General features: G+C 33.8%; 1 protein-coding gene across 9 annotated transcripts in view; it reads right to left on the reverse strand.

Annotated features, from left to right (window-relative positions):
* DMXL1 (Dmx like 1) overlaps positions 1–13,500 on the reverse strand; it is a 174,824-nt gene that overhangs the window by 9,675 nt on the left and 151,649 nt on the right. For 8 of the 9 annotated variants that reach the window (XR_001826286.2, XM_017531876.2, XM_017531877.2 and 5 more), the window contains 3 exons: positions 13,161–13,221; positions 5,565–5,692; positions 990–1,082 (listed from right to left, as the gene is read on the reverse strand). Coding sequence is in view for 8 of the 9 variants with exons in the window: in XM_017531876.2 (XP_017387365.1) it covers positions 990–1,082; positions 5,565–5,692; positions 13,161–13,221 (282 nt within the window). In the remaining variant the exon portion in view is untranslated. Of the gene's footprint in view, positions 1–989; positions 1,083–5,564; positions 5,693–9,366; positions 12,613–13,160; positions 13,222–13,500 lie in introns of those variants that run through there. The other variant, XM_017531881.2, reaches the window with a different exon arrangement.

Raw genomic sequence — 13,500 nt, forward strand, 5'->3', positions numbered from 1 at the left:
AAGTATCCCAAAATTACCACACCAAAGATTGTTCCATTGAGTCACCTCCCCATTTCCCCTGGAACCCTATTGGAGTTGGGCTAGATAACTGTATCCCTAAAACAGACAAAATCCTCTTAATCTCCAAAAGCCAGTTACGCACAATTTAACTCAATTTATCTTTTTAAAAGTTAAAAAAAAAAAAGTCCCTTGGAGAATATAAACTTGTACATCTAAATTTTTAGGCTTAATAAAAATATAAGAAACAGTTAATATTCTTTCAAGGTACCCTAATCAACCTTTCCATGCTTGCTTGCTTTTACTTAGATGAGTACTGTATTCTAGCAATTAACCTTGGGCAAATTACCAGAATCTTAACCTATATTCTTCACTTGATCCTAGCCAAAAAGCCAAGAAGCAATTAATCTATATTCTTAACTTTTTCCTGATAAGAATTGCTTAGTCCTATAAAGGGCTTCACTGAAGAATATAAAATGTAAATTCAGCATTCTTTGAAGCCATATAAAGTTCATAAAAGCCTGCATAGTCCTGAATAGAGATGTATCAATATTCTGTTAAAAAAAAGAGATGAACAAGAAAATAACAATTCCAGCTATAGGATGTCCTTTTCATTTTGTTTGTTCATAAGAGATAATTGCAGCAAAATAAGCAGATGCTTTGGTTTGGAAATCATTCTATTTAGGTATAATATAATAGCCAACTTAGTGAGGTTAAAAAAGGGGTCTAGTAATCCACAGGATGTAGAGGTATCTGGAGGTATCATGTTGCTTCTATACATGTCAACTTTCCAAATTACCAGAGACTAAGAAATTTTATGCTTCACAGAGAATTTTCACATAACACAAGGACAGAAGCTTACAGTAAAGTGACTGAGAACACAGTACCACATTTTATTTATTAGTTCTAAATTTCTTGTCTCAAATACATATTCTTGGTTTATTTAAAATGAAAACTCAAATTTTATTTAAAGGTAGAAAGTCTTGGCTTACCAGGTATGGCTTAGGCATGCTTCCAGTAATTGGACAACATTTCCAGTTTGTCTGATACAAACTTAAATATCCATCAGCATCAACTATTCCAAACTTAGAGAAAGACAATATTTAAAAGTATTTAACATAAATATAAAAGCACATATTTATCCTTACCCTCAGCGTGATACCCATATTTTGACTCTTAAATATTTGATTGTATGTCGTTTTGATTTTTCACTTCACCTATACATGGATCTATTTCAGAAAAACATTCAGCTACTACTTTAAAAATCCCAGGGTGGACATAAAGGGAGCAAACATCAGACACCCATTTTATTATACTAACCTCTAGCATAGCCTATATATTCTCTATAAGTATTACAAAAATAGGATACTGGATTAACAGACTATGTTATATGACAAAGCTTTATCATATATAAGAATGAAAACTGCTCATTTTTGAAAAAAAACAAAAACAGACTTTTGAAAAAGACAAAAAGGACTTTCAGAAACAATAAGGTAAACACATGAACAAGAGTATAAAGTAGGCTGGGCGCGGTGGCTCACACCTGTAATCCCAGCACTTTGGGAAGCTGAGGCAGGCAGATTACCTGAGATGGAGTTCGAAACCAGCCTGGCCAACATGGTGAAACCCCGCCTCTACTAAAAATACAAAAATTAGCTGGGCATGGTGGTGCATGCCTGCAATCCCAGCTACTCGGGAGGCTGAGACAGGAGAATTGCTTGAACCTGGGAGGTGGAGGTTGCAGTGAGCTGCGATTGCACCACTGCACTTCAGCCTGGGTGACAGAGATGAGACTCATCTCAAAAAAAAAAAAAAAAAAAAAAAAAAAAAAGTACAAAGTAAACTCATAAGAATTATAAAAGAAAAACAATCCCATTATAGGAGCCCAGGGCAACTTTAATTAGTAAGATGTCAAAATAATCCAATAAGGGAGATATTTGATAGAGATCTTAAAGGATGAGTAGGACAGCTAAAATTTTTTCCTTCAATTATAAAAATAATTCAGGCTTATTATAAAGTATATAAAATAAAACAAATGTCTGCTTTGGACTCCTACTCTCCCCTGCCTCTAGATCTAGCACTTATGAACAATTTGATATGTTTCCTTTCAGATTTGTTTCTATAATAATACTGCTATACAATTACATTTTTGATTTATTATAGCTATCTTTCCCAGGTAAATACACATAGATCTAGCTCATTCTTGTGCTCTGCACAGCATTACACTGATAGTGATATTATAATTTAAAACTTTCCCCATATCATTTTCAATTTTCCCTAATATAAGAAGGGCTGCTTTGAACATTGCTACACATATACCTTTGCATAATTATGTAGGACAGACATCTAGAAATGGGAAAGTTTTTTTAAAGAGCATCAATTGAAATTAATAGATTATTCCAGAATTAAATCCCAAGTGGTAATATAAATTCATACCCTCATTTTTCTTACACTTTAGATAATATCAGATATTATTAAAAGCTAAAATACTTGTCAATTTTATGCTGAAAAAATAGTCTCATTTTATTTCCATTTCAATTATTAGGGAGGGTTGAAGGCTACTGGCCAGGTACAGTTTCTTGGTAAATTGACTGTTAATATCCTTTATCTGTTTCTCTATTATTTGTCTTTTTAAAAATTTGACTGATAGGACAAATATTCATATTTTATGAATATTAATCTATTGTTTTTATATTTGTTAATAATATTTCCCCAGGTCTATTCCTTTTTCTAATTTATCTTAAGTTTTCTGGAGTAGACTTAGGTGTGTTCTTTAGAAAGGGTAGACACAAGGAATGTGTTAAGTCTTTGTATACCTAAAAATGTTTATTTTGCCAGCAAATTTAAATAATTGTTTGGATGGACATCGACTCAGTTCCCATTCCTTGTCCATCAGAATTCTGTGGATATTGTTCTATTATCTTTGCAATAGGCCAATGACATTTGTTGGCAGGGTGGGGTGTGGGTTGTAAATAACTATTTTCATCCTAACTCCTTTTTAAAACCTTATAGGAGTCTCTCTTTAACTCTAAAAAGCAAAAGATACACAAACAAGATGTGTGCAGGTATGTGTTGTTTCTCAATACTTAGTAGACCCTTTCTCTTATTTTTTTTTTTTTGCTTTGGGGAAATATCTATTATTCCTTTAAATAATGCTTTTCCTCCATCATTTTTTTCTTCTGAAATATTTCCTAAATTATTATCACGGGATAATTTCTTAATTTGTGTTTCCCAACAACAAACCTGATTTTCAGCTTTTCTAGTAAGTAGTTACCCCATTGACCACATTTTTGGGAATCATGTTTTTAATTTCCCATAACTCTTTTCTGTTCTCCTGCTATCCTTGTTTAATGCTAGCCTGTTCTTGTTTGATAAATGTAATATATTCTTGAATCTCTGAGGAATTATTCCTTATTGGTTATTTATTATTTATTCTGCTTAATGCGCTTTCCAGACACTTAGTTTTTCTGAAATATGCATTGGCTTTTGGCAGTGTATTTCTATTCATAATTGAATATCAAATTCACCAGAATTATTGTGATACACTGTGGGTCATCTCTTCCATTTACCTTAAGAGGCTTCTCTACTAGAGGAGATAGCATGCTTAGGTGTTGTGCTATTAGGCTTCATCAAGGCTAAGGTGAATGAATAATAAGCTGGCTGCCTGTCAAAGATACTTGGGTAGGCAATGACAAACAGTTTTTTAATGCCTTAAAATAGCCTATGCAGAAGGCTGTAGTGAGTGTTAAAACTGAAAAATAAAGTCCTATTACAGAACGTTTTAAATACTATGTTAAAGAATTTGACATGAGGAGCCTTGAAGGGTTCTTGAAAAAAATAATAATGTGATCTCATCTATATTGTAGTCATTTAACTATGTTGTTTGTTATATAATATTGTTGGCAAGATGCATTAGAGAGATAAGGATTCACGTATAGAGATTAGTTAGGAGCAATATAATACTGACAACCGAAGTGGAAGTGCAAGACCACATAACACACATTGATAGGGAATACAACTGAAAGTCTTGTAGAATTGTAAAGGCTTCTGCAATAAATTCCCTTAATTTCCCATTAAGGAGCTAAGAATGTTGCTAATTGGTTTTAGGAAATAAGCTCTTGGCCAGGCCCCGTGGCTCACGCCTGCAATCCTAGCACTTTGGAGGCTGAGGAGGGTAGATCATGAGGTCAGGAGTTTGAGACCAGCCTGGCCAATATGTTGAAATCCCATTTCAACTAAAGAGATGAAAAATTAGCCAGGTGTGGTGGCGCATGCCTGCAATACCAGCTACTTGGGAGGCTGAGGTAGGAGAATCGCTTGAACCCGGGAGGCAGAGCCTACAGTGAGCTGAGATCACACCGTTGCACTCCAGCCTGGACGACAGAGCGAGACTCCATCTCAACAAAAAGAAAAGAAAAGAAAAGAAAAGAAAAGAAAGAAAAAAAAGAAATAAGTTCTCAAAATTTTGTTTCACAACTACATAAAACTAGATTGACTTTTGTGAAATGAAAATAGAGCCATGTGACACACATGGTAAACAAAAAAGGTTGCAGCATACAATGATATAAGGAAAGGGAGAGGAGAATTTAAGGCTGGGAGCTGAGGAGAAAGAAAAGGCAAGATATACCATCAGCTAGAGCCTGTGAGAGTAGTTTTTGGTGAAGCATGGCCCTGAAGAAAAAGAGAAGGTTGAATTACCCTTTAATTATTTTTTAAAGGGCTAGGAAGATATTAGGAGCAGAAAGAGGCAGTTTGGCTGGCTGTGTGTGCACTGCCTCTGAGTTAGCCCTGCTTCACAAGGAGCAGTACCGTTCAATAAAAGATTGCTGTCTAAAACCAAAAGCAGGTGGGAAGCAGTTTGAACAAAGTAGGATTATGAGAAGTGAAGACAGTAAAGGATGCTCTAGAACAGGGCTGGCAAACTTTTTCTTAGGTGGCCATAAAATAAATATTTTATGCTTGTCAGCTATAAGATCTTTGTCCTCCTGAACTATGCTGTTGTAGTAGGAAGTAGCCAAAGAAAACAAATAATGAATGGGGGTAACTGGTCCAATAAAACTTTATTTACAAAACAGGTGGCTAGGATGTAGTTTGCTGATGTCTTGTTCTAGAGCAGTACCTCTTAAAAAAACTTTAGTATTTGTACAAATCACAACAATATCTGGTTAAAATGCAGATGGTAATTCAGTACATCTGGAAAAGGATCAATAATATGCATTTATAATAAGCTGTAGATGTTACCTGCTACTGGATCACACACTGAGTAGGTTCCAATGGATAAAGAGAGTGGGAGCATTTAGTAATTAAAAAATGTGTAATATAAGGTGAATTTACAATGATTTGGTCATTAAGAATCACTTAAATGAGTTTTAATGGACACCTATATAACACACTTCAGGAAGAACAAGTGAAATTAAGTGTTCTTTGAGAAGAATTTTAAAAAATCCACATGGATCAATACTTTACTACTACCCACTGAGCTGTTCTTTTCAGAAACCCAAACTAGTGATATTTAAAAACCTCCAACACAATCAATTCTTTTTACCATTTACATTTTAATGTAATACCTTATTTCCCTGATAGTTAAATCTCATTCTTGTAACTCTTGAATTGCCACCAGATCGAAAACAGGTTATTTGTTGAGAATGGCCCCATTCAAACATTCTGACACTTCCATCTTGAGCTCCTGTCAGATCTGCATTACAAGAGGGTAAAAACTGTACTTATTTCAAAAATCTTTGGGAAAAGTTATTTCTTAATCCAATATAAAAATCTTTATGGAAGAAACATCTAAGAAATAAATCAATTTATACAAATTTACCTTTGTATGAAATTTCAGTTGAATACTCTTCATCATAAAATCAGTTACATGATACACTTTCATTTGACTAAGAACACATCCTCAAAGACAATAGGAGCATTTAGATCATATCTCTATAAATTATATTTCCCTTTAAAATTATCTCAATGTCTTAATAGCCTTTAATTTTTTATAATAAATACTCATTATAACAAATTCTTAGGATTGTTAGAGCCAATCCTTATCATACTATTAATGTTTAAATATGCACATATTTTCTATGAAAATAATCAGATTAAGGAAGGTTTTAAATGCCATGCTACAGAAAAAAAATCAGTTATAAAAGTTATCCTGATTGGCCTAATATCTCAAGTATATATTTTGTTTATTTTTTAATTTTGTAATTTTTTCTTTTTTTTTTTTTTTAGAGACAGAGTCTTGCAGTGTTGCCCAGGCTGTTCTCTAACTCCTGGCCTTAAGTGATCCTTCTACTTCAGCCTGCAAAAGGCTGATTATAGACACATGCCACTGTACCTCACTTGTTATTTGTTTAATTGAGAAATATGAATAAACTAAATGACTACTAATTCTTCACTTTGCCATTTATTATTTGTGCTATACTAGGAAATTTACTTAATTCTCTGAGACTATTTCCTTCCTGTAAAAAAGGACTAATGATATATAAGTCAATGGACAGCTGTGAGTAGTAAATGAGATCACATATATAAGGTACTCGGAAATATGCCTAACATACAACACTGAACTTATATTGAGTATAATTATCAATATTAATGTGGTATGGAGGTAGTAAAAAAATTACATTTATATAAAACATCTAGCACTTGCTAATCGCATATCAAATTTCCCTCCTTCCTTATGAAATATTTCAAATAAATGAACTTCAATTGGTTTAAAATGTTTTACCATTGGGAAGAGGTAGGAGGGTGGATAGTTTTTTGAGACTAGGTATTTGACTGACTCTACTCCCTTTCCCCCAGTGTACTTGCAGAGCTTAATCAGAAAAATAAATTGAGCTAGCTGCATTTAAAAAAATTACTCAGCCGGACGCGGTGGCTCATGCCTGTAATCTCAGCACTTTGGAGGCCTAGGCGGGCAGATCACGAGGTCAAGAGATCGAAACCATCCTGGCCAACATGGTGAATCCCCGTCTCTACTACAAATACAAAAATCAGCTGGGCGTGGTGGTGTGCGCCTGTAGTTCCAGCTACTCGGGAGGCTGCGGCAGGAGAATTGCTTGAACCCAAGAGGCGGAGGTTGCAGTGAGCCGAGGTCACGCCACTGCACTCCAGCCTGGCACCTGGCAACGGAGTGAGACTCTGTCTCAAAAAAAAAAAAAATAGTACTCAACTTTTTCTATTATTGTTTATGATGTTAAAAAATAAAGAGCTGGGTTTGGTGGCATATACCTATAGTCCTAGCTACTCAGGAGACTGAGGCAGAAGAATCACTTGAGCCCAGGAATGCAAAGCTATAGTGTGCCTTGATTGTGCCATAAATAGCCATAAAACTCCAGCCTGGGCAACACAGTGAGACAGTGTCTCTTAAAAAAGTAAGTTAACAAGAAAAGAAATTAATTGGGAGGCTACTAGGCTAAGACAGCTCCAGGGCCTTGGGTACCTATATGAGCAAATGAAAACTCAATTCAGTGTAAACAGTAAAATGACACTTACGCTTCACTAATCAAAAACCACCAACTAACTTCTAACTAGATGCTTATCAATAGAAACTGCCAACTAACCTCTAAATAAGGGCTTGCCACTTTTACCAATAAAATATTTTTTATGTTTTGCTTCCTTGAACACCTTATAAAAGTTTTTCCCTCATGCTACCTTGGTGAAGCCTTGATCGCTTCTGGTCTAGTGTTGCTCAATTCATGAATTAGAGCTAAATGCTCAAATAAACTCATTAAATTTTTAATGTGCCTATGTTTTAAGAGTTCTCAGCAGAGTTCCTTGATGATGACTTCCAGGAAGAACAAGTAACCAGGCACAGGTACCTCCTGCTAGGCCCCTTGTGCTGTTTCTCACTGTGCATATTTGAAGGTCACCACTTGACCTGAGATCTGCAACTTTTATCCTGAGTTCTCTGGCTTTAAGCATTTTTCATCCAGATCAGGTCTGGAAGTCAGACTGAACCTGACTGGAATAGGTCCAGTAAGAGGTCTCAGGTAGATAAGATTTTGGAAGGATAAGAAATCATGGGTTCATCTGAATTCAAGGAATTCAAGAACTCCATCTGGAACTCCAGCTAATTTTACGTGTACACATTATGGATCCAGAAGCTGTGCTTTCCTAGAGAAATGGGTACATTTACTGAGGACAATTTAGAATTATGGTTGCAACAACAGGGAAGTTTATAACTTACACAAAATTGTCCATCTAGAGGAAGCACTGGAAAAAAAGGGGATTTCTAATGCTTCAGAAACAGTAGGAGGCATTTTTTGATTGGTATGCAGAGGCTACTAGAAGACTAAATAAATTGCAAATTGTCTCTCTAAAAGACTCTTTACAAAAGACAAACGAGAAATCTTAAAAGTCTTTTTCCACAAATACTAGTAAAGTTTTAGCAATCTGGGTGGGTAATCTTGTCCCATTTTGAGAAACACAATTTGGATCCAGATATCCTTTTTATAAACTACTGAGTTTGATATTTTATATCTGGCAGATGGCTAAAATTTAGAATAAAAACTATAGAATCTGTTTTTGCCTGTATGTTTATGGATGACTACATATATGTTAAATATATGCAATATTTTTCTATCACCAGATGGTATTGTCAAAATTAATTTTTAATAATTACATATAATGGGCTTAAGGAAAAATAAGCACTTATATAAATTAAGTATTCTTTAAACTTTTAGAAAGATAGAAACAGACCCAAATGTTTTTCAAGTTCATTTGATGTGCAATAATCTTTGGTAATTTTAAAAAGCTAATTTAAGTTTGTTGGTTTAATTGAAGCAGGTACATCCTTAGAGTTACCAGCACATTATATATAATGTGATATATAACTTTTTATATAACTTTTGTTTTACCTAGGCTTACTAGTCAAATGTACTCTTGTTATCTTTGTTACAAAATTTGTCAACAAAAACTAAATAAATAATAACTAACTTGACTGCTAGCCTTCTCTGATGTTATGTCTACTTCAAAACAGTTTTCCAAATCCTTTTGATAACTTATACCCTTAGTATTTCATTAAGGTTAATTAAATGACGGCTATTAAGTGAATATCTAGATCACTTCCAAATTATGTAAAATACTAAAACATTAATTGCTAAACATAAGCTTATCTACTTTTGGCTTCTTATTACAGAATAATTATAAAGATAATTGGGTTTGTTAGTAAAGGTGTCCTGTGCCACACTGAAAAACTATCCTATGGCCAGGTGCAGTGGCTCATGCCTATAATCCCAGCACTTTGGGAGGCAGAGGTGGGTGGATCACCTGAGGTCAGGAGTTTGAGACCTGCCTGGCCAACATGGTGAAACCCCGTCTCTACTAAAAATACAAAAATTACCGGGCGTGTGACAAGCAGGTTGAGGCGGGAGAATCACTTGAACCTGGGAGAAGGAGGCTGCAGTGAGCTGAGGTCGCACTATTGCACTCTAGCCTGGGTGATAGCAAAATTCTGTCTCAAAAAAAGAAAAACTACACTATGAAAAAGAACATGCTTCTGTGAATTATGAAAGAGTATAGATTTGCTAGTCTACAGAATGCTGCGTGACTGACAGTGCACAACTGCTTATTACCTAGTTTTCACAAGAAACTAACATCGTTAACAGTTAAGAATTCTAATCAAAATATGTAATTAAAACTACTGAAAATAGATACATAATTTTGTATGTCAGGAAAGTATAAGATGTTTTTGAAATAGGAAGCTATGAGGAACGAAGGATGATTTTCTTATAGGAAAAAGAAAAATTTTTGTCCTAAAGCAGACTGTTCCATATTGGGAAAGAGGAAGAGTACAGAACAAAATATGCATAGATATTTGCAAGAAAGCTATAGAAGGTTTGTGTGAGGGAAATTTAGCAAAATAATTTTATGTAAGGTCAGGCTGGCTAATATCTGTGTATTTATATATGCTATTAAAAGAATGGTGAGTCTTACTATCAGAAGTAAATTGGTGCAAAGTTTTACTGGATTATTGGTTTTCTCTTGACAAGAGATTGTGAAAGGTTTTCCTTTACCTTGTAAGCAATCTTACTACAAAATCCAGATTTTTCAAGATAATTTCCTATATTCATGTCTTTCTGGGTATTGATTACCTAAGAAAACTGAGTCTTCTCTATATTAAAATAGCTAAAGTTTTTTCTACAACGATGTAACTTTCTGTATTTTCCTTTGAAGTCTTAATTATCACTGGTTAAATATTTTTCCACAGTAACCTTATTATAATCAAGTGTTTTAAACCGTTTGGTATTTCTGACAAATTTCCAGCAAATACATTATAAATAAAGTACTTTTGACCTCACTCTAACTTTGGGAGTTTCCAAAGGGCCCCTGGAATACCTAAAAAAAATTTCTTCTCTCTCTCTCAACAAAGAAGAATGTTAAAACAAGTAGGCTTTGTTAAACTAATTAGGCTTAATTGATATGTTAAATTGCATGGGAAGTATTGTCAAATAAAGGTGATACCTTCTTATATTTGTATGGATGTATGTTATGAGATAAGTATCCTAGAAACTGTATGAAGTTCCTAAAAATCTGGTATAATGTTACCAGCCATACTTCCAGTTATTTTGTTAAACTACTGTATGCCACAGAAGCAATAAAATTTACTTGTCAATTGTGTCATTATGATAATGAATTCACAGCAGATCTTTAGCCGTGGCCATGTTAAGTCTTTTGTTACTGACAGATGGTTATTGTTTCATCTGATCTTTTTCTGAAAGTATTTGCAAGTAACTATAATCCTAAAGTGCTGTCTTGAAGGAGCTTCATGGAAAAGACTCGGAAAGGCACCAGTTTCTCATAATGTTTAGATCCTATCATTGGACACTGTAAGAACTTGCAGAACTCTAACGGAGAAAACCTATAATTCGTTAAACTGCTAACCAAGGTCAAGCCAAACAAGAATTAAGTATCTGAGGCTGAATAACTTATTGAAGAAAAATTATGGTGTTTTTTAGGAATTATGGTTTTGAAACATTGCTAGTTCTTTAATATTTTGTTTTCCAGATTTAAGAAAACATTTTTCTTTTCTCTTAAGCTATTCAATAGCTTACTCCAAGTACAGTATGCCTTTGTGAACTAAGATAAAAGAATTAACTTTTTTTCCCTACCTGATCTCTCCTGAATTCAAAAGCTATTAGTGAGTATTCTTATTTTCATTTGCATAAGTTCAATAAGAATCTGTTCTTTACAACCAGGAGTAAAAGTAAAAAGAACGTGTCCTTCTTACAGCAGGACATAATTGGAAACATCATTCATAATACCAAGGCTTTGACTTGTGTATCATATTGGAGACTATGCACAGAAACAGATATGACCCAGACAGTTTTAAGGAATGAAAAGCTGACTTTACAGAGCAAATAAGGCCTGGTACTGTACATATATAATCCTTTATATGGTTGCCTTAGAGAAGAGTAAGGACTATCGTTTCGCAGCAGACACAGAAACCCCAGGATTTTCTGAGGACCTCACGAAGAGAGGAATTAACCCAAATCTATAGGATTGCAGGTGAAATCAGATGGCAAGTCCTTGGCTTGGCTTCTGAGCCTCAAGAAGTTTTTAAAAGTCTTATCTGAGATTCCTTATTAATGTTGCAGCAGAGCCAACTTCACTTACTCAGCTAGGCTTACATAGAACCTATCATGTAATATGATTTCAACATGTATTTATTAAAAAGGGAAAACACATTAAACATTTTGGAAGGGGGAAAAAAATGACCCAGTATGACATACAATATAGATTTGGTCTCTATCCCTGGATCCTGGCATACAGCTACTAAAACCCTTGGAAGAGAACCTGAATTTATGTTAATATAGTGACTTAAAGGGGGTCCCATTTATAGCCTAAAGGATTGGAACCTTTGGTCCCACTTGCCAACCTGCAGAAAAGGGTGGGGAGGGGAGATGGAGATTAAGTTCTATAAAAACTCTTGAATAAGGAGATTTGATGAGTTTCTTGGGTGGTGAACACATCCATGTGCCAGGTTTGTAGTACACCCAAGTCCAAGGGGACAGAAGCTCCTCTGCTTAGGAGTCTTACAGACCTAATTCTATGTACTTTTTCTATAGGCTTTTTGGGTGTATTTTAGTTCTCACTTCACATTAAACTTGTGGGTAAAAAATACTTCTAGTGATGAATAAATTTGATGTAGTGAAAACAAATTTTTATGTTATTTTATACCTCTAGTGTAAGTAACAGATGTTATTCTTTTCATTTTAAATAAATGGTTCTCTTGAGCCTTTTTTGTATAGGGTATACAATTTTGATAATAGATTCTTAGAGCATTTATGATAAATGAAGCAGAAAAAAATACTGATTTTGTTAACTGCATTTTATCAGAATATCTCCCAAGAGAAAAGTTTCTAAAGTTTTAATTAGGCTATTAAACTGGGGGAACATGAATACCTATTAATTAACATGCACTATTCTTGTTACTGTGTGGTAGGACAACTTGACAAATGGCATAACTTTAAAAAATCATATTAAAAAAACTGGAATACTCACACACCAATGTGAGGTTTGATTCCAACCCACCAGAATCAATACCTCCAATAAATTCCCCATTAATTAAGTTCTTGGTTGAAGGAAGAGAAACTTTTGAGATTCCTAGGAAGATTACTGAAAACAAATACATTCTGCCTTAGAATATAAAAATTTACTGATAATCATTTCCTATGTTTAATATTAATGTGTCTCATAAAAGACAAACGGAAAAAAAGCAACAAAATACAAATTGATTATAATGAAATAAATAATTGAGGTATGGTTGTGGCTTATGTAATAAAGGTTAGCAGTGGTCCTATTAAAACAATTATTCACTATAATTAAGCATGATCAAAGGAATCCAGAAATGTTCAAAGATAAAATGTGTTAATTTACAAATACACTAATTTTGTGTATTGGTAGTCACAAATTTTGACTGGTAGTCAAAATGCCAAAAAAATTACTGTATTAAGTTAGCCTTCTCTTTTAGGGAAATATCTTTTTCTATTTTTACCCAGTTTTGAAATGAAGATGTTATTTTACTGGCAAATATTCTCTAGAAAAAAAGTCAAACAAATGCTTTCAATTAAAACAAAAAGGTTCCCATACATTTCTTATAATAAAATTACCAAATATAGATCCAAGAATAAGAAATGACAATTGCTAATTATTATTCAACTTACAGTAAGGAAGAGTTGGATGAGAAGTCATTCTTCTAACATTATTAATGGCTTTCTTAATCATCTGGTAAAAGAGAAAAATTACTTTATAGCCACAATAAAAAGGATTAAACATTTAAATTGTGACAGTAAATTCAAATAACATTCATTTATTTATTTTTACATGATTTCATTACTACCATTATGGGTGCTAAAAATATTAAACATGAAAACAGAAATTTAATAGTGCAGCTCTTATATTTGTACATATATTTTCTGCATTACTGACTAGGATCTAAAGATAAGTTCCCCTTAAGAATTTAGTCTTTCCTCCTTTCTTGTCAATTCTTTTTTTTTTTTTTTT

Source organism: Cebus imitator, unplaced genomic scaffold (genome assembly GCF_001604975.1).
Source record: "Cebus imitator isolate Cc_AM_T3 unplaced genomic scaffold, Cebus_imitator-1.0 Scaffold74, whole genome shotgun sequence".
NCBI classification, from domain to species: domain Eukaryota; kingdom Metazoa; phylum Chordata; class Mammalia; order Primates; family Cebidae; genus Cebus; species Cebus imitator.